This window comes from Biomphalaria glabrata, chromosome 3 (genome assembly GCF_947242115.1).
Source record: "Biomphalaria glabrata chromosome 3, xgBioGlab47.1, whole genome shotgun sequence".
Taxonomy (NCBI): Eukaryota; Metazoa; Mollusca; class Gastropoda; family Planorbidae; genus Biomphalaria; species Biomphalaria glabrata.
Genome location: NC_074713.1, coordinates 4,338,051 through 4,361,232, shown reverse-complemented (window position 1 = coordinate 4,361,232; position 23,182 = coordinate 4,338,051). Strand labels below are relative to the sequence as shown.

The following is a 23,182-nucleotide window of genomic DNA, read 5'->3' as shown; positions in this document are numbered from 1 at the left end:
CCTATTCCAGGGTACAATAAACGTCTTCCGAAAGAATGAAGGGTCAGAATGTAATAAAGATTAATTATGTACACACACACGCACGCGCACACACACACGCACGCATATTTTTTTTGCTGGGGGAAGGGAGAAAAATCCCCCCCCCCGAAAAAAAATCCTGGCTACGCCCATGGTCTTTCTCTAAGATTCGGCTGTCGAATCAATATTTTATCAATTACAAATAGTTTTGTCGATCTGCATGATACCTTTCAAACACGGTAATCCCCCCCCCCTTTGTTTATGTTTCGATTTGTAAGATCCTTATTCCATTCGTTATGAAATCAAATACAAGAACATAGAGCAATATGAATAAATGTGGGGGGATATTAAGTAATCAAAAGAAAAACATAAGAAAATATTCTCAAAAAAAAAATAAAATAAAGTTTGGGATTTTGAAATTAACAGACTAAACAAAGACCTAATATTGAAAAGTCACTACTACTCTTGGCTACAAGCGAAAGATCTTAAATAACTGTGATAGTGCTGAAAAGAATTGACATCTACCTTTCGAAATACCGTTACGTAACGTATCAACACATTCTATATATTCTGCGCACCGGATACGCCAAAAATCTAGCTATTTATAGCCATCCGCCATTGATGGGGATCTCCCATGAATTCAATCATAAGTAGATACATCAATAGCGCATTGTTTTCAAAGACGTTAAGAGGTAGATGAAAAGCTCAGGGAGTTCTCTACCCTCTGTTTATATTCATTACAGATTTGACAGCCCTCCACAGTTCAGACGAATCAGATGACTTATTATAAAGCAGTTAATGTTTCTGGTCCATCTTTTCTTAAGCCTTCTGCAGTGGAGAGAAAATAGTCTGCAAATCAAAACTGACATTTTAAAATTTTCTCTCCATGTGGTTGATAAAATAATAAAAAGATTATCAGACAGGTCCGTTTGGAAAATGCAGCGGTTCTCAACCTTTTAAGCTCGGCGACCCCTTTTTAGAATCCCCCACTCGGCCGCGACCCCCCTCCTCCCCACACACAGCAAAAGAAGAATAGACAAAAACAATCCATATTTTCAATGGTCTTAGGCAACTCCTGGCAAATTGTCAATCGACCCCCCAAGGGGCTCGCGACCCACAGGTTGAGAACCCCTGCACTGAATGGAAGCAATAGCATATGTTGGGGTGTTTTTATTTCATATTAATTTGGCAATCTTTCCTTTGTGAGAGCTTTCTATGTTCACTTTTAAAATGGAGCCTTGCTACCTTCAGGGGCCTGGTAGACAAGTGGGAAGGGCCTTGACAACCGAAATATGGTCACTATTTCAAACGCCGTCGTTGGATGGAGAAAGCAAACAAACTAAATGTTCAAAACAAATGTTATAAATATATAAGTAATTTCTTTTTTTTATGAAAACGAAGACAGTAACACCATAAACATGACATGTTATGCCACGCATGTATATATTTCATGTACTTATGATCAGTTCATCCCACAAATGTGATCTTCAAAACTATATAATGCTACGTATGTATGCAATCTAAAAGTCCTAAACCACACTACCCATGTCTGATAAATATAACGTAGTTTGAGACAAGATCATTGTTCATCTATCCATCGATTATAATGGATTGATTTATCAAACAGATCGATGATACACGTACTCAAACATGGGAAACTTCAAATTAATATTTTAAAGAATTTATAGAAGATTATTATTTCATTGTTTCTGAAGCTTTTTATTACATAAAACACGACAAAACGTCTGGGAATATGGCGAAATGTCTGGGAATATGACAAAATGTATGGGAATATGGCGAAATGTCTGGGAATATGGCAAAATGTATGGGAATATGGCGAAATGTATGGGAATATGGCAAAATGTATGGGAATATGGCGAAATGTATGGGAATATGGCAAAATGTCTGGGAATATGGCGATATGTATGGGAATATGGTGAAATGTATGGAAATATGGCGAAATTTCTGGGAATATGGCAAAATGTCTGGGAATATGGCGAAATGTATGGGAATACGGCAAAATGTCTGGGAATATGGCGAAATGTCTGGGAATATGGCAAAATGTCTGGGAATATGGCAAAATGTCTGGGAATATGGCGAAATGTATGGGAGTATGGCCAAACATCTGGGAATATGGCAAAATGTCTGGGAATATGGCAAAATGTCTGGGACTATGGCAAAATGTCTGGGAATATTGCAAAATGTCTGGGAGTATGTCGAAATGTCTGTGGAGAGCTGTGTTACCCTCTAAACAAATGTATGCGTTTTATTTCCTCCAAATATGTATAAAAAGAGGGGAACACATTGATGCTGTGAGCATACGACAACTTACAAACATTTGACAACATTTGATATGCGAGAAATGTTATCATTTTATTCTAATTTTAGCGGCCCCTCTAGGGAAAATCCGCTATTGACTTTTTTTTTGCTGTCTGTCAGTCACGTTGAAATATAAATTAAAAAAAAAGCGCTATTGAAAATGCAATCATGTTTGAAATAAATATAATTTAAAAAGAAAAAATGTAACATTTGTGTGTTGTTGTTTTTTTTTGCAATTCTTACTGTCAGCCAGATTCTCTTCATGGATGGAAAATGGGTGGTGGGTATTTTGAAAACGGCTCTAACGATTTTTCCTAGAAAATTTATGAACATTTTTTAACTTTTTAATTGGCCATACATTGAAAACTCGTGTTTGAGAATCATGATTTTTCCAAATACAATGATCTTAAAATTAAATTTGGATGACTTTAGTGCGCGTCTTCTCTTCAGCGGGAATTCCCACACTCGACTCAAAAGTTTCTTTGGATTCAGTACAGAGTCTAAATCACCGTCGTGTGTAGAAGTTCCAGTCTTTATGCCCTTGTTAATAGAAGAACCTGATTGTGCAAAGCTCACCCGAAAACTGCCCTTGCAATGATGAAGCGTTTCAAGAAATAAATGGAATAATAAATAACAGACCAGCTTCATAATTTAAAAAGAAAATTGCTTTCAAACACATATAAAATTATTAAAACAAAGAGAACTACTGTAAGATTGGACACCATATAGGGTAGATAAATAGTAAGGTACATATACATTCATATCATTTTCCAAATTTGTCAATCGAATATACTTTAAAAAGTAAAAAAAAATATGCAAGTATTTCTCGGTATAACCCAATTGGTTTTAAACACCCCTGGTCTACACCCTACACCTTTAAGTTCCATGCGTCGATATGTTTCACGGTGGCTGAGCGGTAAAGCGCTTGACTTCCTAACTTGTGACCGGGGTTCGAATCCTGGTGAAGACTGGGATTTTAATTTCGGGCTCTTCGGGCGCCTCTGAGTCCACCCAGCTCTAACATTAGTTATGTAAAGTAAAGGCGGTTGGTCGTTGTGCTGGCCACATGACACCCTTGTTAACCGTAGGCCACAGAAACAGATGACCTTTACATCATCTGCCCTAGAGACCACAAGGTCTGAAAGGGGAACTTTACTTTATAATCAGATGCGCCACTTATTATTTTACAAGTTTCGGTCCTTTAAAATATGGCAATATCTGTGTATAGTAGAGGAGGGGATTTAAGGAAAAAAATCAAACTTTACTTATTAAGTCTATCTTTGTTAACATTTTTAGTTTGCATTTATAATTTAATTTCTGATTTCTATATGAACTATAGACTAATTATAATTTATGAACAGTGTCAGCAGTTTTAAATTAAATTAGTTTTAGCAAGTTTTTAAACTTTGCTGTGCTAACAACGAAAAGCTTAAACAGGTAACATAACATAGCTAACTAAAGGAAAGCACCTAAAGTCGTGTAAAGCCAAAACCAAATAATCATATATCAAACAAACATGTATTTTTATAAATATTTTGGGCGTCGTAATTGCTAGTGAAATATATTCCTGTGAAACTTTTTTTTCTAAAAATGTGATTATTTTCATTTTATTTTATTTGTTTATTTTTTTTGTTTATTTTTATTTTTTCCCCTTGGAGTTAAATGCGCCACTTGTAATTGTGCAATGTGCCATAAATTGGTCACCCCTGGTCCACACCGTACACACCAGCTGTCAAGAATGCATATGGTATTCATATACATATAAACCATTATTAAAACAAGATTTATTTTGCACTTTGTGATAAGCCGCTTATAATTTTTATAACATACACACCCTATCGGAACACAATGAGCTTAACCACAGTGGCCACCCACGCATCATCTAGTTTGTTGTTGTTTTTTTTCCCGTAGAGACTCCCCTGTTAAAACCAGCGAAAAGTCCCTATTAACGCACTTACAAGGGTTGGCATTGGGCCAGCCATTCGCCCCGTTGAACTCAAGTAGGCTATGAAACTGTGCGTATAAAACAAGGTTCCAAGCAACAATAAAAGCTCTACTAAGCTAGTTCGATTTCATCTCGAGTTCGTATTTCTGTGTTACTAGGATTAGCCCATATTGATGAAACTATTAACTCTTTCTCTCCTAATTAACGATTCCATCGTTGATTTGACCCCATTAAATTTAAATTAATTTTCGGTTTTAGAAAGTATAATTTGTGCTATATAAGAGGAGCATGCATTCTCCTTTAATTCTATACCAAAAATAAAGTTTTCTGATTACAAACAAAAATGTTATTGAAGTTTAATCATAACAGGGTAGAATGTACAAATGTGAAAAATCAACAATTCTGCCAGAACATGTAAAGATAATTACGGAGTTAGAGAGAGAGTCAAACAATCAAACAAAGCATTTTGGGTTTATTAAAAGAAAAAGTTATTTCGCCTGGTTAGGCCAATAATAGAATATGCATCCTCTGTTTGGGACCCCTCAAGAAAACGAAACTGGAACAGACACAAAATAGAGCAGTGAGATTCATAACAAACGAATATTCACATTTGACTAGAGTAACACCTTTAGTAAAAATCACTAAATGTATAAAGCCTTCAGGATAAAAGACTTAAAAGTAAAGTAGCAATTATACATAAAACACTGAAACATAATCTTCAAATGCAAAAAATCTAATAAAGGACTCAGAAAGACACAAAGATAAAGGCATATTCCTCGTCCCATATGCTAGGACAAATTTGTACAAATGCTCCTTCTTCCCTAGTGCTATTAGAACAAGGAATGTGTTGCCTGAACTAGACAGGAAAGCCAACGACTTGGCAGAATTTAAGTCATTGGTTAATATGCATGACTAGAGATGCATGACGCGTAGGACGTAATCATCTTCTTTTTTAAAGCTTGAACCTGTGCTCCTGGGTTCAAATCTCGGTGAAGACTTGGATTTTGAATTTCGAGATTTTTAGGGCGCCCCTGAGTCCACCCAATTTTAATGGGTACCTGACTTAAGTTGGGGAAAGTAAAGGCGATTGGTCGTTGTGCTGGCCACATGACACCCTGCTCGTTAACCGTTTCCCAAAGTGACAGATGACCTTAACATCATCAGCCCTTTGGATCACAAAGTCAAAAAAGGAAACTGTACTTTCACTACTAAGGCTTCTTCACTTGTTTACTCACAGCCACTTGACATGCAGAGACGCTTATTTATTGAAACCAGTTTACACAGAGACACTTGACTTATTCGTTAAACCACTTTTACATAGTTGCCAGGGACATTAACTACTAATTGAAACTATTATACGCAGTTACCAGAGACACCAGACTTATTCATTTAACAAATTTACACAAGGACACTTGACTTGTTCATTAAACCACTTTACCCAGCTACTAAAGTTTATTTACTAAAGCCATTTTACTTGTTTACTTAAACCATTTTACATAGCTACCAGAGACACTTGGCTTATTCATTAAAACCACTTTACACAGGGACGACTTGTTCAATAAAACCACTTTACACAGAGTCACCTGACCTATTAAAGCCACTTTACCCAGCTACTTAAGTCCATGTACTAAAGCCGTTTCACTTCGTTACTAAAGCCCCTTTACATAAGTACAGAAACCACTTTACCTTGTTAAAGCCGCTCTGCGCAATGACTACAGTCACGCTACTTAGTTATAAAGCTTCTTTATATTGGCCCCATCATCCCTTCAACTAGTTGACATTCTAAACTCTTTCAAGTTATCTTCCTACAATTCGCAAAACTTAATAGCAAAGATAATTAAGTATGTGAATGAACAGTGAAAACTTATGCACAGATGTGTCACTTTAAATCAATAACTTGTTTGACATAAAAAAAACGGTATTCTGTACTTTATAACAAACTCCCTGAATTAATTTTGATTATTCTCTCAACGCACGCGCGTACACACACACACACATTTAAGCCACCCCTCCCTGATGGCATCCCTTTCTGGGATTCCTGTTCCCAGCGGATGAAAGAATTCCGCTTAATAAAACATCAATACTTGGAACTCAGAAATCAATGTAAAGGGAAGACAACTGAATTTCCTCTTGACGTGCAGTCGAATTTTGCTCTCCAACTAAGTAGATTCTTAGTCGTAATTATGTTCAGACATTTCAACCTTATCTGATTCAGAAATAGGTCATATAAATTGTTAAGTAGTTGTTACGAGTACAAGGGACACTGTACAAATATTCCAAAATGTTTAAATCAAGAAAATTATGTAGACCAGGAAATACGATATGTTAATAAGCAAATACCATAATGTCCCATTCTCTATCCAATAACTTTTTTTTTCCAAAATGTTTAAATCAAGAAAATTATGTAGACCAGGAAATACGATATGTTAATAAGCAAATACCATAATGTCCCATTCTCTATCCAATAACTTTTTTTTTTCCAAAATGTTTAAATCAAGAAAATTATGTAGACCAGGAAATACGATATGTTAATAAGCAAATACCATAATGTCCCATTCTCTATCCAATAACTTCAAGCTCAGCATCTCGGAAGTCGTCTTATATAAAGCATGATACTTTCAAACGTGTCTAAAACTTTTTTGGGAGTGTGTTATCAGAATCATCATCAAACTTCAGTTGAGTGAGTTGTTGAGAGGCTCAAATCCTCCTTTTTAAAAAGCCCCTGGATAGTGTCCTCGCGATTGCGCGGAATGCGTGCATGTTTCCCAACAGGTCAAGAGCATGTGGGTTCATCGACCAGTCGGAAGACGGAAGTCTGGGACAGCCCTAAAGAACATGAGACACAGCTTCCTCTTCCTCTCTGCAACGGAGGCACCGTGACTCCAAGTTTGGCCTGAACTGTACACATCATAACAAAAGGACAATGGTCCGCCCTGGACTAGAATAGCTAGCTCAGATTTAGCTCCACACGCGAGGCGGGGGGGGGGGTTTAGGGTGTATAAGGAAAATGTTTACTTTCTACAGGAATTCTGGCCTTCATATAGAAACTTCATACTCGTTGGAATGTTAGATCTTAGTGTCAGGGTTGAGGTCTGGTGAAAGTGTCAGGCCATTCTTCCTTTACAAAATCAATACCAAATCAATACAACTTAACTCTCAGCGAGTAACTCCTTAAAACACTTTTAAACACTTCTCTTAAAAAGCATTAAATTTTGTGGGTTGTTTTTTTTCCTCCAAGCATTTGATAGAGAGTTTTTGAGGAAATGGTCGACTGAGTCGAAATAATGTACAGTGTCACTTGATTTAACCTAGGTCGACCACCAAAGATAAAGGCTGGAATACTGCTTGAAATTTTAGGCAGTTCAAGGGTTAACTATTGGGGCAATGTTGTTACCGCTTAATGATTGCCTTTAAGTTTAAAAAAAAAAAGTTATTTAAACAAAAATGAAAGAAAAAAAAAAAAAGAAAAGAAAAAAATCTTTTAAGGCAAGTGCACAAAATTAGCCACAACTTTTTTCTTTAACTCTTTCTCTCCGTAATTATTTTCCTCGTTCCGATTAAAATGATTCATTTCGCTCATTTGTATTTCACTATCCTTTTATGATACCTTTTGTGCTACTAGAGCATGGAATGGGTTGCCTGAGTCAGCCAGGAAAACCAATGACTTGGCAGAATTTAAGTCATTGGTTAACATGACAGAATGACTTGAGGACATGCGTAGAAGGTAAGCATCTTCTTTTTTTTTGAAGTAACGTCTGTATTTTATAAGATAAGATTAGAAGATGAGACCTGTTGGAATTGTCCCCAATTCTAGAGTGTATATTTTACGATCCATCAGGCTGGAGGAATCCTAATATGAAATAATGTATTATTTCTAATGACTTTTAAGCATTTGTTTGCGCTACTAGTCAGTGATAGCAGTTAGAGCTATCGCACTAGACACATCACTTTGTCAGTATATTAGTGTCACACTTAAACTTCTAGGCAGTAGTCCCCCTAAGGCGTAAATGAAAACTGGGGCTACAACGATTTCGACAAAGATTTTAAACACCCTCACTATGTGTGCATGGCCTGGCAAACCACAATCTTTTCCCAACTCAAAAAGCCCTTTTATTAAACACAGTGTTTAAACCCTGGGAATATGACCACCTACTAGCAAATAATCGAAAAAGGGCACCGTAGTTGGAGAGAGAAAGAGAGAGAGAGAGAGAGACAGAGAGAGAGAGAGAGAGAGACAACCAAGTATCAGAAGTATCAGTAAAACTTAAACTGACTTTAGCTTTGTCTTCAAGAGAGAGAGAGAGAGAGACAGACAGACAGACAACCAAGTATCAGAAGTATCAGTAAAACGTAAACTGACTTTAGCTTTGTCTTCAAAGATAAAAAGTGTCACACAGACTAACGCAATGTAAAGTCATTTCAAGGTTTTTGCTTTTGTTAATATTTGAAAAAAATAAATTATGTCATTCTTATAGACCCTCGCCTGAATATCATTATGACTAGTAAATGAAAAGAAATAACTTACTCAGTCTGGTCATTCTCAAAGATCACGTGGTCGCCAACTAGCTCGTAGTCCAACCCTCGTTTGGCCTTTCCGTCCGTAGCGAAATACGGAATTTTGACAGCGCCTCGTGCGCCGGAGGATCTGACAACTTTGACTTGCGCCTCCCCGACGTTCTCATTCACCGTCATCTCCGAGGTCTCGAAGTGAAAGATTCCAGGGTGGTCGTCGTCGATTATCATCACAGTGGCCATGGACGGCTGAGACAGTGTCACCTCATTGGCCAGAGACGAGTACGACTCGTTGGCTTTCTGTAGGCGAGGGTTCTTCAGGTGAATGTAAAAATGTTCGTCTTCCTCGAACACGTCGTCGTCAAGGACCGTCACCTCGAATTGCTTGTGCTTCTCGTAGGGGAGAAACTTCAGAGTGCCAGCAGCCTCGATGTAGTCTTCCCCAGCCGTGGCCGTGCCGTTCTCCGTGAAGTAGTCCACGAGACAGACCTGTCCCAGGTTGCCGCCCTCCCTGGTGACTGTCACCGTGAAGGAGCCCACGTTTTCCATGACAGTGTACTGACTCGGCTGGAAGAAAATACGAGTGCAGTTGTCGTCGTGCTGGATTTCAGGCTTTTCCTCGATCATGTCCGCGATCTTCTCCAGCTTCGCCTTCTTGATCACGTTACCTCCCCCTGTCATCGTCCTGGTGGCCTGCATTCTGTAAAACGCTCTGGATTTCGGGCCTTTGTTTAAAACTTCATACTCCGCCATCTCGTTGAGCGTTTTGTGGTCCATGTTGGGGTGCTTCTTTTTCAGCTCTCTTAGGATGGACACGAAGTCTTGCTTGTGCTCCTCGAATTCCTGAACGTCGGTCTGATCTCCTCCGTGGGCTATCATCTCTTCCGTAAGAGGATTCGCCTTTCCGTCAGCCAATTCCACGTCGTGTTTACCCTCAGACGGGACCGTGATATTCCTACCACCCGGCGCGTACTTTTTAGATAAGAATTTGTATACCAGAAGTTTTTTATCGGCGATGTAAGCTGTCAGCACGGTGATGGGGAAAAATATAAAGGTGAGTACAGCCTCCCATATATCGACGACCCCGTAGCTGTGGACAGAGAGAATGAAGTACAGCCAAAGGTAGGCGAAGATACTCCAGGTGGCGGTGATGAAAAATACTCTCAAGTGTTTGATGCGCCGCACTTCGTTCTTCGGCACCACCAGAACGCAAATGGCAATGATGATGAACAAATTGAAGGCGGCGCTGCCCACGATGGTCCCTGGTCCCAGCTCCCCAGCGTCAAAGTTATTACCGCAGACTTCGATGATGGAGAGTAGGATCTCTGGCGCGGATGAGCCGAGGGCCATTAAGGTCAAGTTGGAGACGGTCTCGTTCCAGATTCGGACGCTGACCACCTGGGTCGTGCCGTCCTTTCTTTTCACGATGATGTCTTTCTCTTTGGAGGTGATGACCTCGATGGCCGCCATGAACCGGTCAGCGATGATGGACACGCCTAGGAAAAGGTAGATCAGGACCACCATATACACAGTGGCCCTAGCTATTTTATCCCCTCTGCTGAGGTTCCCTTGAGGCTTCCACATAGGGAGTATGATGCCTTCCTTGCATGGCGACGCCTCCGATGAGCAGTTTCCGGCTGCGGTGGATGTTGCATTCACATGGGCGTCCGCCAAGGACACAACAGTAATGGCGAGCAGGCCCAAGAGAATCGGTTTCGTTCGGTAGTCCATCTTCGTCAACAGCGAGCTAGTGCTGCTATAAAAACATGACGTCACCTACCTGAAAATATACAATGAATAAACACTATAATGCTGCTACACTAGTGCAGTGAACAAGGTTTCTCTAACATTCTACAATGATATGTGAAACATTATTTTAAATATTAAAGAAATAGTTTGACATCCAAGCAAAGCCTCCTGTGATAGTAAGTGTATGTGTTTTGCGTGGCTGGTAGTGCAGTGTGTGTGCCTGTGTATGCAATGACCAGTGGACCTTGAGTGTACATGGTTGAGTGAACAGCAGTGTGTCAGGACTGTGTGTAAAAGGAAGTCAGTTTAGAGAACAAGTGGCTGGAGTAAAGAACATAAATAGACACTAATAAAATCATTGTGTTTATTGAAGCTCGCGTTGTTTTAGTCTAGTACACCACCCCCTTCTTAACTCTTTCTCTCCTAACTGACGATACCAGCGTTGATTCCACCAGAATGTGGTAAATAATTACGGAGAGAAAGAGTTAAGCACACATTCTTCTTCGGCTTTGTCTCCTTCTATGGAATATTCTAATAGGATATATTGCTTTGGGACGCTATATTGAAATATAACCGTTGCCGACTAACTTAACACAAGCTGGTTTGTGCTGTACGCGAAAAACAAACAAAAGATTAGAAATCTAATTTTAAAGCGCTAAAAAAATGCACTTAAATTATAAGCCTCTTAAAATACATAGTTTATCAACATCTAGATTATGTACACCAGATGTACCAATTAGCTAGCTATTTATAATTATCCGACATTAGACGGAAATCTCCAATAGTGGAGAAACAAAAAAGAATTACAACGCTACGTAAACTAATTCATGGCGTTGTATCACAGTTTGAATATAGTTGGACCATAGAATCTGAGGACGACCATTTCGTTATCCGGGAAGGGGGCGGGATTGAGAGCCTTGCTCTGCATTTTTTTTTTTGTTGTACCTCGGCAGGTAGCTGGTGAGATCTTCGCCTGGAATGTTCTACTGCATTCTGGACATGCTGATGTAGCTGGAGCCTTTGTGCATTGCCCAAAACTTTTTTTTATGACATTTTTTTTTTCCTGACATGGCTGTTTGGGTGTCTTGAACGATCCTCCAATATGATGATCTATCGTTTGCTAGATTCATCCAAGAGGCAGAGTCTGTGATGAAATCTCTCAAGGATGCTTGGAGGGTGTCTTTGAATCGTTTTTCTCTGGCCAACTTGATCTCGCTTTCCTTTTGTTTACTGGCCGTAAAGGATTTTGGAAATAATTTAATGGTAAACCTATTACAAAGACTCCCATTTAGGACTTGTTGATACTTGGCAATTTTGTTGATACTTGGCAATTTGTTGATACTTAGCAATTTGTTGTTTTTTTTTTCAAGTTTGTTGATACTTGGCAACTTGTTGATACTTGGCAATTTGTTGATACTTGGCAATTTGTTGAAACTTGATAGTCAACGATAACATTACACAACATAACATTAATACAACGCAATCTTTTGATTTAAAAGATTCTCATCTATTTGGCAAAATAATAATACTAATAATTTTATTTATAAAGCGCTGTTAACAAACAATGTAGTCTCAATGCGCTACAATAGCATAACATACAAAAACATAAAAGTGAAAATGACAAACTAATCTGAACTTGTTTACTACAATGTAAAAAAACTGTTACGTTGTCATTTCTAAAGGCAGATCTGATAAACACTCTTTAAATAATGTATCTAGCAAACTGCCTTCATAAAACTTCTATAGGCAGTTCAAAAAAAGCTCTTGTTCTTGATAGTGCTTTGATAAATGTATAGGCAGTTCTTGATATTGCTTTGATAAATGTATAGGCAGTTCTTGATATTGCTTTGATAAATGTATAGGCAGTTCTTGATATTGATTTGATAAATGTATAGGCAGTTCTTGATATTGCTTTGATAAATGTATAGGCAGTTCTTGATATTGCTTTTGATAAATGTATAGGCAGTTCTTGATATTGCTTAGATAAATGTAGAGGCAGTTCTTGATATTGCTTTGATAAATGTATAGGCAGTTCTTGATATTGATTTGATAAATGTATAGGCAGTTCTTGATATTGCTTTGATAAATGTATAGGCAGTTCTTGATATTGCTTTGATAAATGTATAGGCAGTTCTTGATATTGCTTTTGATAAATGTATAGGCAGTTCTTGATATTGCTTTGATATATGTATAGGCAGTTCTTGATATTGCTTTGATAAATGTAAGGGCAGTTCTTGATATTGCTTTGATAAATGTATAGGCAGTTCTTGATATTGCTTTGATAAATGTATAGGCAGTTCTTGATATTGCTTTGATAAATGTATAGGCAGTTCTTGATATTGCTTTGATAAATGTATAGGCAGTTCTTGATATTGCTTTGATAAATGTAAGGGCAGTTCTTGATATTGCTTTAATAAATGTAAGGGCAGTTCTGGATATTGCTTTGATAAATGTAAGGGCAGTTCTTGATATTGCTTTGATAAATGTATAGGCAGTTCTTGATATTGCTTTGATAAATGTATAGGCAGTTCTTGATATTGCTTTGATAAATGTATAGGCAGTTCTTGATATTGCTTTTGATAAATGTATAGGCAGTTCTTGATATTGCTTTGATAAATGTATAGGCAGTTCTTGATATTGCTTTGATAAATGTAAGGGCAGTTCTTGATATTGCTTTGATAAATGTATAGGCAGTTCTTGATATTGCTTTGATAAATGTAAGGGCAGTTCTTGATATTGCTTTAATAAATGTAAGGGCAGTTCTGGATATTGCTTTGATAAATGTAAGGGCAGTTCTTGATATTGCTTTGATAAATGTAAGGGCAGTTCTTGATATTGCTTTGATAAATGTATAGGCAGTTCTTGATATTGCTTTGATAAATGTATAGGCAGTTCTTGATATTGCTTTGATAAATGTATAGGCAGTTCTTGATATTGCTTTTGATAAATGTATAGGCAGTTCTTGATATTGCTTTGATAAATGTATAGGCAGTTCTTGATATTGCTTTGATAAATGTATAGGCAGTTCTTGATATTGCTTTGATAAATGTATAGGCAGTTCTTGATATTGGTTTGATAAATGTATAGGCAGTTCTTGATATTGCTTTGATAAATGTATAGGCAGTTCTTGATATTGCTTAGGCAGTTCTGGATATTGCTTAGGCAGTTCTTGATATTGCTTTGATAAATTGTTCTTGACTGCTAGTTTCTACATCACTCTTAGTCTCTTATTGACAACTCTTTGCACTGCAGACGTGGGGGGAAAGCTTAGAATGAAAGACGTAATGTGGGCCCAGGGATCACGGCACGCTATTAAGCTAAATTAGACCACGTTGTTAGCATACGGTGTTAGCATAGAGCAGTGTTTCCCAAACTTTTTCCCTAACGGAACACTTCGCACATTCAGGGTATTTAGCGGAACACTTTGCTTATTTTTTTAAGAGAGGTTTATTCACGTAGGTGGACTACTAGCTAATTATTCCAGTAGTTTGTGGAACACCTATTCAGGCCTCGCGGAACCTAGGAACACGGTTTGGGAACCACTGACATAGAAAACTGTTTCATCAAAAGCGGCAAATCAAACTAATTGGGGTGGCTCCATTTGGTTTGTTGGTAAGAGGTTTTAATGACACTATTAGATTACTTCCCTTTGTCCAGCACAAAAATAAAAATGGCTACAATGAAGGCACACAAAAAAAAAAATCTCCTTCATGTTATCCTACTAATCGATAATGTTATCGGAACGATATTTTGTGTTTATGAACTTTTTTTTTTATCTCCCTTTTATTTTTTATCTCCCTTTTTATTCTTCCTCTGACCCACATTGCAGTTGTCTTCCTTCCAGTTCCAACCAAACTTAGAAGAAAGAAAAAAAAAAGGGGGGGGGTGAATTGGATTTAGTAGACTTTGTAAAAAAAAACAACAATTAAATCTAGGTCAAAGCGATACATCGTCTCTCACGAAGCTCTCAAGACACAGATTCTGTATATTTGGTCTCTTGGTTACAGGGCCGGTCCTACAGATTGCGGGGCCCCATGCGAAACGGATTGCGCGGGGCCCAGTCTGGGTAGGGATAAAGATAATAAGTGAAAATTAAGATTTTATATTAGAAAATAAATTCGTCTTTGCATTTTATTTATTCTTTTATAAGTACAAAATCACTGTCGAATTAACTTTACGAGCCATCTACAGTAGATGGTAGTTTTACAACAAAGAGCCGATAAACATTTAGATCTGCCTTTTAGATTTACAATCGAGTAGTAAAATATCGCTTTTGTTGTTGTTTTTTTTTAAGATATCGATATAGATTTAGATCAATATTTGTATGTCAGTGACTATTAAAGTAAATTAAGTATTGGAACTTCTTCTTGTAGTTACAATTCGCTTAATTATTACATTTTTTATTAAAAGAAATCTGACAATGCCTTGTTGTTGTTTTTTACAGCGAGTAGGATTGGCGTTTACATATTGAATGACACCCCGAAATGACAATTTTATCTGTTTGTTTATTTTTTTAAAGAGATTTGCATGAGTTTTCAGAAGATGTTAATAATTTCAGAAGATTTTCATGACTTTTTTCGTATATTTCACAATTTCAGGAGAGAATCCAGGAACCCTTTAATATTAAGTAAAAATGGTTTAATTTAATTTAATAATTTACACCTAGAATTCGCACGGGGCCTATGAAAGTGCGGGGCCCACTGCAGCCGCATAGGTTGCAGTGGCTTAAGACCGGCCCTGCTTTGTTATATATTTTAAAAAAAAAACATATAAAGAAAGGGGGGGGGGAGATGGTATTTTAAAAATGGTTTTAAAAATTAGCATGAATATCTCATATTGAGTATATAAATGAAAAGCAAAACATTGGGTTTGTCAAAAAAGAAATTAAATTAAATAGAACTAATGCATTCTAGATGTAGATCTAGCTAGATTGAAACTTTAAAAAGAAATAAAACTTTTTAAATCATACTAAAAAAAAAAGTGTACCTCATACTAAGTATTAGACATTCCTTCAGAAATAAATATTAGGCCTACTTATTAGACATTCTTTCAGAAATAAATATTAGGCCTACTTATTAGACATTCCTTCAGAAATAAATAGTAGGCCTACTTATTAGACATTCCTTCAGAAATAAATATTAGGCCTAGACATTCCTTCAGAAATAAATATTAGGCCTACTTACTAGACATTCCTACAGAAATAAATATTAGGCCTACTTACTAGACATTCCTTCAGAAATAAATATTAGGCCTACTTACTAGACATTCCTACAGAAATAAATATTAGGCCTACTTACTAGACATTCCTTCAGAAATAAATATTAGGCCTACTTACTAGACATTCCTTCAGAAATAAATATTAGGCCTACTTACTAGACATTCCTTCAGAAATAAATATTAGGCCTACTTACTAGACATTCCTTCAGAAATAAATATTAGGCCTACTTACTAGACATTCCTTCATAAATAAATATTAGACCTACTTACTAGACATTCCTTCATAAATAAATATTAGGCCTACTTACTAGACATTCCTTCAGAAATAAATATTAGGCCTACTTACTAGACATTCCTTCAGAAATAAATATTACTACGTCAGCAGTCTACACCTCCTGCAATACGGCAGGGGAAGGAACCGATTAGGATTTGACTTGTGTTGCCAATAGTTAATAAGAGTTGTCAATAGCCTTCAGTTGCAAAAAAAAAAAAAAAGTCGGGCGTTTGCTAGATCGTTGTCACAAGACATCCCCCTCCCACGTGTGGTTGTTATGTCAACTGGAACGGTCAATTTCCGATACAATTTAGGATCAGCAGCGTGCTGCAATCTGCTTAAGGATTTTCCTCAGGGCTGACTCCCAAAACCTTTTGCTGTTTGGGCTTAACCGCCAGCCAGTGGAGGCTTGGATTCGGAGTTGTAATTCTCTTAGTGGGTGACCAGCCGAAAGCCCTAAGCTTTCGGGTTAAGACGCCGGTAGTTACTTGTCTTTGCCCATTGTGTCAGTGATAACAATTGCACCGATCTCACTGTCTGTCACTCGGTCCTTGGTATGTAGCTTCACATTAACAGAACTAAACCGATGCAAGCGTGTTCAATTCCTAACGCTTAACTTGAAATAAGCTTTGAACGCGCTTCGTTTTGAAAAAAAAAACTTGACTTTTATTTATAAATATACATAGATTCAACTTGAAATATAGTAGTAACAGAAATGAAATGGTAATGTAAACAAAATCTCACTACGCATAGGGCCTACATGTCTTTACTGTCTCGCTGTCTCTGGTTAGACTCAACTTTCACACCAGTCCTTATTTCACTTGATTTACGCCAGACCCACCTCGTGGTTTCATCAAAAAAATCTTCAGGCTACACAATCAAATCATTCATTCCTCTTTTCACACGGTCACATCATAAACATGCGCATACACACCATAGCACTGTGTCACGCCAGGAGTTGAACTAGATGTCAGAAGCTCTGCTAGAAGCATATCAAGCATTTTATAGGTTTTGGGGCACCACTTCCGGCAATAACAATCTGTATATTTCAAAGACCGCATCACAAAACAAGAGATTAGAGACAGGGTTACTGCAGCGATCGGACCCCATGATTACCTGCTAACTATAGTAAAAAAAAAAACGCAAGATTAAAATCTATGGCCATATTACAAAATCTTCGGGGCTCGCAAAAGACCTTCCTTCAGGGAACAGTACAAGGAAAAAGAAGAAGAGGCAGACAGAGAAAGTGATGGGAGGACAACATAAAATAATAGACGGGCCTGCCGTTGAAAGAGGTTCTAAACAAGGCAAAAGACAGGGAGGAATGGAGAAAGACAGTCGACGAGTCTTGCTTGGTGCCCCAACGGTCCAGCAGACTAAGGGATAGGTAAAGGTAACGGTAAAAAATAAAATATTTCAAGCGATACAGATAAAACATTCAAGTAAGATTACCTAAGTTACAAACATGAAATACAGAGACGCCCTCTATCTGGCACTTCTAAACGTCTGCCTACAGTGGCGTGGCTTAGGTATATTATGCTCGGTGCGGCAGCTCCTCATGATGCCCTCTAAGAAAATGAATAAATAAATAAAACATCGAAAAGCTGGGGGAGGGGGGGGGTTAATCCAAAGTAATGTGAATTCATTGTTAAAGTATTACTAATTTGCCAAAAAATAATATTTTACAAAAAAGATACTACACATATGTGGGAAATATATCTGACCCCAGCACGAAAAACGTTAGCCATCTCTGATTGTGTAACATGACCTAAGAAAACAAAATGATTACAAACAAATCTTTGGCAGCCTAACACAAGCGCATTGACACATTTACATTTTCTAAGAGCTTTTCATGCATGGAACAGAATGCATGAACTAGCAAGGAAAAGAACGCCAACGAACTATTGTATGAACAACTAGACGAACACAATGATACAGGAGATTTCATAACATGGAGGCAAATCCATAAATAGCAATCTCTTTGGTGTATCCGGTGTAGAGAATACGGAAGTAGCTAAATAAAACATATAATTTTTTTTTTTTGCACTTTTATGTACAGTAGAATAAAATGTCTAATCTCTTCGACCTGTAGAACACACTCTATTTGATTATTGAGTCTTATTATTGAGTTTTATTAATTGAGTTTTATTATAAGGTTATACTATAGAGTTGTCAATAGTGATATTTCAAAATACCCACGCGAAATACTGCAATCCTCACTAATCTTCGGACTCGAATTATTATTATAATAATTTCAAAATGGCGTCCTGTTTATTTTGTTTATTTCCAAATCTCTCCCAATATTTGCTTACATGTTTCTTTACCTTCCATTACATCGCCACCACATTTCTTCTATCGTTTTATCTTCTTTTTTCTATTTTATTGCTGGCATGATGCAAACGGGATCTTAAAGTCAAGTGCAAACAAAGAGCAGATTACTGTGAAAGTGATAATACCCAAAAACACGTAGAGTTTATTTTCTTTGTTGTCGTTCTTTAAAAAAACGTCAATTTTAAAATTCAAACAACCGTGAGCGATGTTTAGTATTACTACCATACTACCCCGTCAAAAGTTGGTCAAGTCAATGTGTATCCATGACAAACATTCCGTGCAGATCGCCCATTCAATATAATGTACTTAAAAATGAAATAATTGAAAGCATCTAAACTTAACAGATGGATTCGTAGATACACTTTTTGTTTTATTTACTTATGTTGTCAGACTGACGTTTGAATAGCAGAATCGATTTTTGTTTATCAATGATTTTTCTGACCTACATTTGTTAAGGTGGTGAGAGAAATCAATGTCGCTGATGTCCTATCGACCTCATTGGTCAGTCCATCATAGCCGACTTCCTACAGCTAACTGAATTCTATCTATAAACTTCATTTTCTAGTTGAGTTACTTGTGCGAGCCTGGTTGGGTTTTTATTGGGTTTCGTGGAAAAGGTTTATCTGGTTTATTACCAATACGGAGTCAACTCCATCTAGAGTCTGCATGTAACTTTCATTCAAGTAGATCTATATATAGTCTGCTAATTTTATTGTATGTGTAGCTGTGTATGAGTTGTTTATAGCGTCGTATTATTAAACTTTGTTGTGTTTTATAGGGGAAAAAACTATTAATACGGTTTATAAATCCGCAAAAATCTATATTTCGAGTCAACGAGTGACTACTTTACCAGGGTTATGTTTTTGGAAAGGCCAGGGGCAGACAAGAGAGTCAGAATTGGAGGGAGGGTAGCTGAAGTATGTAGGAAGTCTAGCACAAACCATAGCTGGTATTAAGAACGGAGTAGCTGGTGAGATGTGGGCAGTCTGGCACTCGAAGTGGCTGGTACTAAAAACGAGGTAGATGGAGATGTGGGCAGTCTAGGACTAACCCTAGCCGGTTTTCGGAAGATGAGAAGCTTGAGTACGAGTTGCTTGGGTTTTTTAATTGGGGTGGATGTATTTGGAAATCATGAGTAGCCAGGAAGTGGGCATCTGGCCACTGAAGTATGTAAGTTGGCTCTGATTCGGAGGGATAGCGATATTAGCTTGTATATTCTTTTACTGCATAAGGGGGGGGGGGAGATAGTTGGATGCTGGTGTACATGACTAACTTGCGATCGAGGATTGAATCGTATTTTAGTCTATATCGATCAAAAGGCTTTATATATAATTACAAAAAGTGACACAGCAGTCCGGTGTAAGCTTTGATCCTTTCCCTTGCTAGCTAGGGTACCACTGTTTAATCAATATCTTATTAACTCCCTTAAAATTTGGGCGCCGGGCAATGGGGAGAAATGAAATCGACAAAAAAAAAACATCTATAGATGAACTTGCCCCCCAGTATATCTCTGTATTCAGTGGCATAATAGTGTTAATAGCATAATAGTTATAACAGCAGTTCTCAACCTTTTAAGTTCGGCGACCCCTTTTTACAATCCCCCACTCTGCCGCGAACCCCCCCCCCCAACCCACCCACACACAGCAATCCATATTTTCGATGGTCTTAAGGCGACCCCTGGCAAATGGTCAATGGACCCCCAGGGGGGACGCGACCCACAGGTTGAGAACCCCTGATCTATATGCGTATAACTAAATAAACAAGTGAAGCATAGGGCTGAAACAATGAATGAGGCAAACGTATTTCAACTATGACAACATTAAGTTCAAGAGAGATAATACTGAATTGAGGACAGTGAAACAATGGGCAGTCCTGACCAGAGCACTAACGCCTAATGACAGTGTGCAGTCTAGAATCGTCAGAATATTAAGAAATATTGTACCTAGTCTTACCATTATATTTGTTATATTTTTTGCTTAGTGAACGTACAAGAAGAATAAATAAATAGAAGTCATAAAGAGAGCTGTATTTGAACAACTGCTTATCATCCAAAGCCTAACAGAAAGTCATTAGAGCTATCTCACCAACTGGTAGCGTTTTAGGAAGAGGAAAGTGTTGCATCAGCAATAAGTTCTAGCTACCGGCGTGACATAATTACCTGTTACAAGCTAATTGGTTCCAGAAAATGATATTAATTTATGTAATGGGTTCACCGTGGCTCGTGTGTGCTTAAACTGCCTTAAACGTTACGCTTGATACAAAGACACACGTGTGTGTGCGTGGTCACGATGTGTCAGCATGGTGTAAAATTGTGGAAGTGGAGGGATATAGTGTGCACAGTATCTACATATTAGAGAAAAGATGTGTGTGCTTGAGTGCATATGTGTTGGGTAGTGCGCGTCTCCCTGTCTGTGTGATTAATGTTCTCACTCTAAGCGAGGTTGTCAAAACTGGGTCAGGCATGCAAGTGCAGACCGAATGTGTCACATAAGCTAATATTGTGTCATTTGTCCACAGTGCATATGCCCACGTGTCGTGTGTGCTAGTTGTTTATGTGTTGTGTGGCTGTGTAGTGGGTTAAGTGATTGAGTTCTTATGGCGTTGCGCATGATACAGCTCCACGCGATCAGAAATCTGTATTGAAGTGAAATGTAGGTCACGGCCCTTAGACTTTCGCAAATTTCATATTAAAAGACAAAGCTAGTAGAATTAAGGAAAGTAAAACAAAGTTTCCATTTCAGACATTGCGATCTAAAGGACAGATGATGTTAAGGTCATCTGTTTCTATGGCCAACAGTTATGTCATGTGACCAGCACAAAAACCAACCGCATTTACTTTCCCCAATCTAAAGGCAGGTACCCATTAGATTTGGGTGGACTCAGGGGAGCCCTAAAAAATCCCGAAATTCGAAATCCCAGTCTTCACCGAGATTCGAACCCAGGATCCCAGGTTCTGAAGCCATGCGCTTAACCACTCAGCCACCGCGCCCCCTTGTTATAATTAACAATGAACTGACACTCTGCTCTTTCTCTGGCACTGCCAGGACCGATATTCATTCAAGGGAAACAAAATCCTTTGGAATCCCAAAAACACAGGGGAATTAAGTTGTGGCAAGTCTGCATTAGTAGCTCCCCTTGGCTTTCACTGGCAACAAGGATCTTCTTAAGTAGCTATATATGCATTGTTCTAAATATTACTAAGCTCAGCGTTAGAGTGTTCCACTTACACTAGGCTCAGTCTAGATACATCGTCACTGCACAGCTTTGTTCGGTTTACGCATGTCCTCTAGAATTGATAGAAAAATGTAGGGGATGGGGGAGGGAGTGAGATGGAGAGTGAGAAAAACCTAAGGGAAAGAGAGAGAGAGAGAGAGGGAAGAGATTGAGTTAACGATAGTGATAAATGGAATGATAGTATGGGTACGATCAGGAATGGAGTATAGGTAAGGTATAGAAAGGATCGGGTGAGTTTCTGAGAGATAGACAGAAGATATAACTACATGCATTTACTATTAGGCCTATACAATACAGATATGTTATAAAATACAGGAACTCTAAACATTTGGTTTACATTAACTGTTGCCTACAAGCTCTACTCGGCGTGTGCAAACCAAATATCTACACTAATTTAGATAATAATCAACTGCTTATAATTTGTGGAAACACTTTCAACGAGCTTGAGATCAAACACGTGTGCATTGTTCTACAACCACAATCCCTTATTTTTTAAAAAAATCGTTCGTTTATGTGCAATAAATCTATATCGCCTAGGCATATACAGTCTATAGGACTAGACCTTCTTTACATTGCAAATAGTATTAGATCTCTATTCGATCTCAAAGCTCAAAGCATCGCTTCGAAGTGAAAAGAATAGAGTGAATTGAATGGTACAACATGCTATTGATCTACAGCGCTAGTATTAAAAACGTACCACGTTTAACAGTAGAAATGGGGACTTACCCAGAAACGAAACAGGTTTTTTTTTTTCCCCTTCTCCTTCCCTATTCTCTCGGTCTTGAAACTATCAACAAAGAGCAGACGTAGCCAGTAGATCTCTCGCCATATGGCTCGTGGATCGCTGCACGCGCAAGAGAGCAGCATCGGTGGGAATCGGAAAAGGGGGGGAAAACAGAAATAATAGGCAGAGGGCACAGCCGCGACGTATCAGTCTAAAAATAGATGTATATTTATTGTACGATTTTTTTTTTCTCTATGGTCAATTCGCCGCATTGGCGCAAGCAAGGGCTCGTAAAGTTAGAATCTTGGTTGGTATCTTGATTTTCTTTCACTTGACTATGTCAATATCTTTCAATGCCGTTTCAGGTCGTTTCAGCCAAGACCAATCGTCATAGAAGGCCTCAACAATGACCTGCAACGTCACAACCTGTGGGTAGTTTAGACTAATAGCTCGTTGCCACGTCGTACAGTTATTGGCCTAAACTGCCCACAGGTTGTGACCTTACAGATCAGTGTTAAGGCCTTCTTTAACAAATGGTCTCGACTCGACTGTATTTTATTGTTTACATTAATTATCTCACACACACACATACACAGACACTTTCCCTTTGTTATATGAACTGCCCCACTTCTCTTTTTTTTTTTAATTGTCACAAAGAAAACAAATTAAGTGTCAAATACTTATAGTGAAGTCTTAAACTTATTTACTTACAAACAGAGAAATCATAACTAATTTTCTTTTAGTTTTAACCAAAGTGATATTTTTTTCAAAACGTTTACATACTAATAAACAATTAGTCCATTAGACATTTCTTAGGTAAAGTTCAGTGCATAAGATGGCTTCAAAAGTTTATCTAAGC

At 37.9% G+C, this 23,182-nt stretch overlaps 1 protein-coding gene across 7 annotated transcripts in view; it reads right to left on the bottom strand.

The window, feature by feature from the left end:
• Positions 1–23,182, bottom strand: part of LOC106054245 (sodium/calcium exchanger 3-like) — a 106,645-nt gene that overhangs the window by 81,305 nt on the left and 2,158 nt on the right. For 4 of the 7 annotated variants that reach the window (XR_008776881.1, XM_056022978.1, XM_056022982.1 and 1 more), the window contains exons 1-2: positions 22,326–22,445; positions 8,808–10,574 (exon numbers count right to left, since the gene is read on the bottom strand). Coding sequence is in view for 6 of the 7 variants with exons in the window: in XM_056022978.1 (XP_055878953.1) it covers positions 8,808–10,525 (1,718 nt within the window). In the remaining variant the exon portion in view is untranslated. Of the gene's footprint in view, positions 1–8,807; positions 10,575–17,486; positions 17,603–21,592; positions 21,652–22,325; positions 22,446–23,182 lie in introns of those variants that run through there. The other 3 variants (XM_056022980.1, XM_056022981.1, XM_056022979.1) reach the window with 3 other exon arrangements.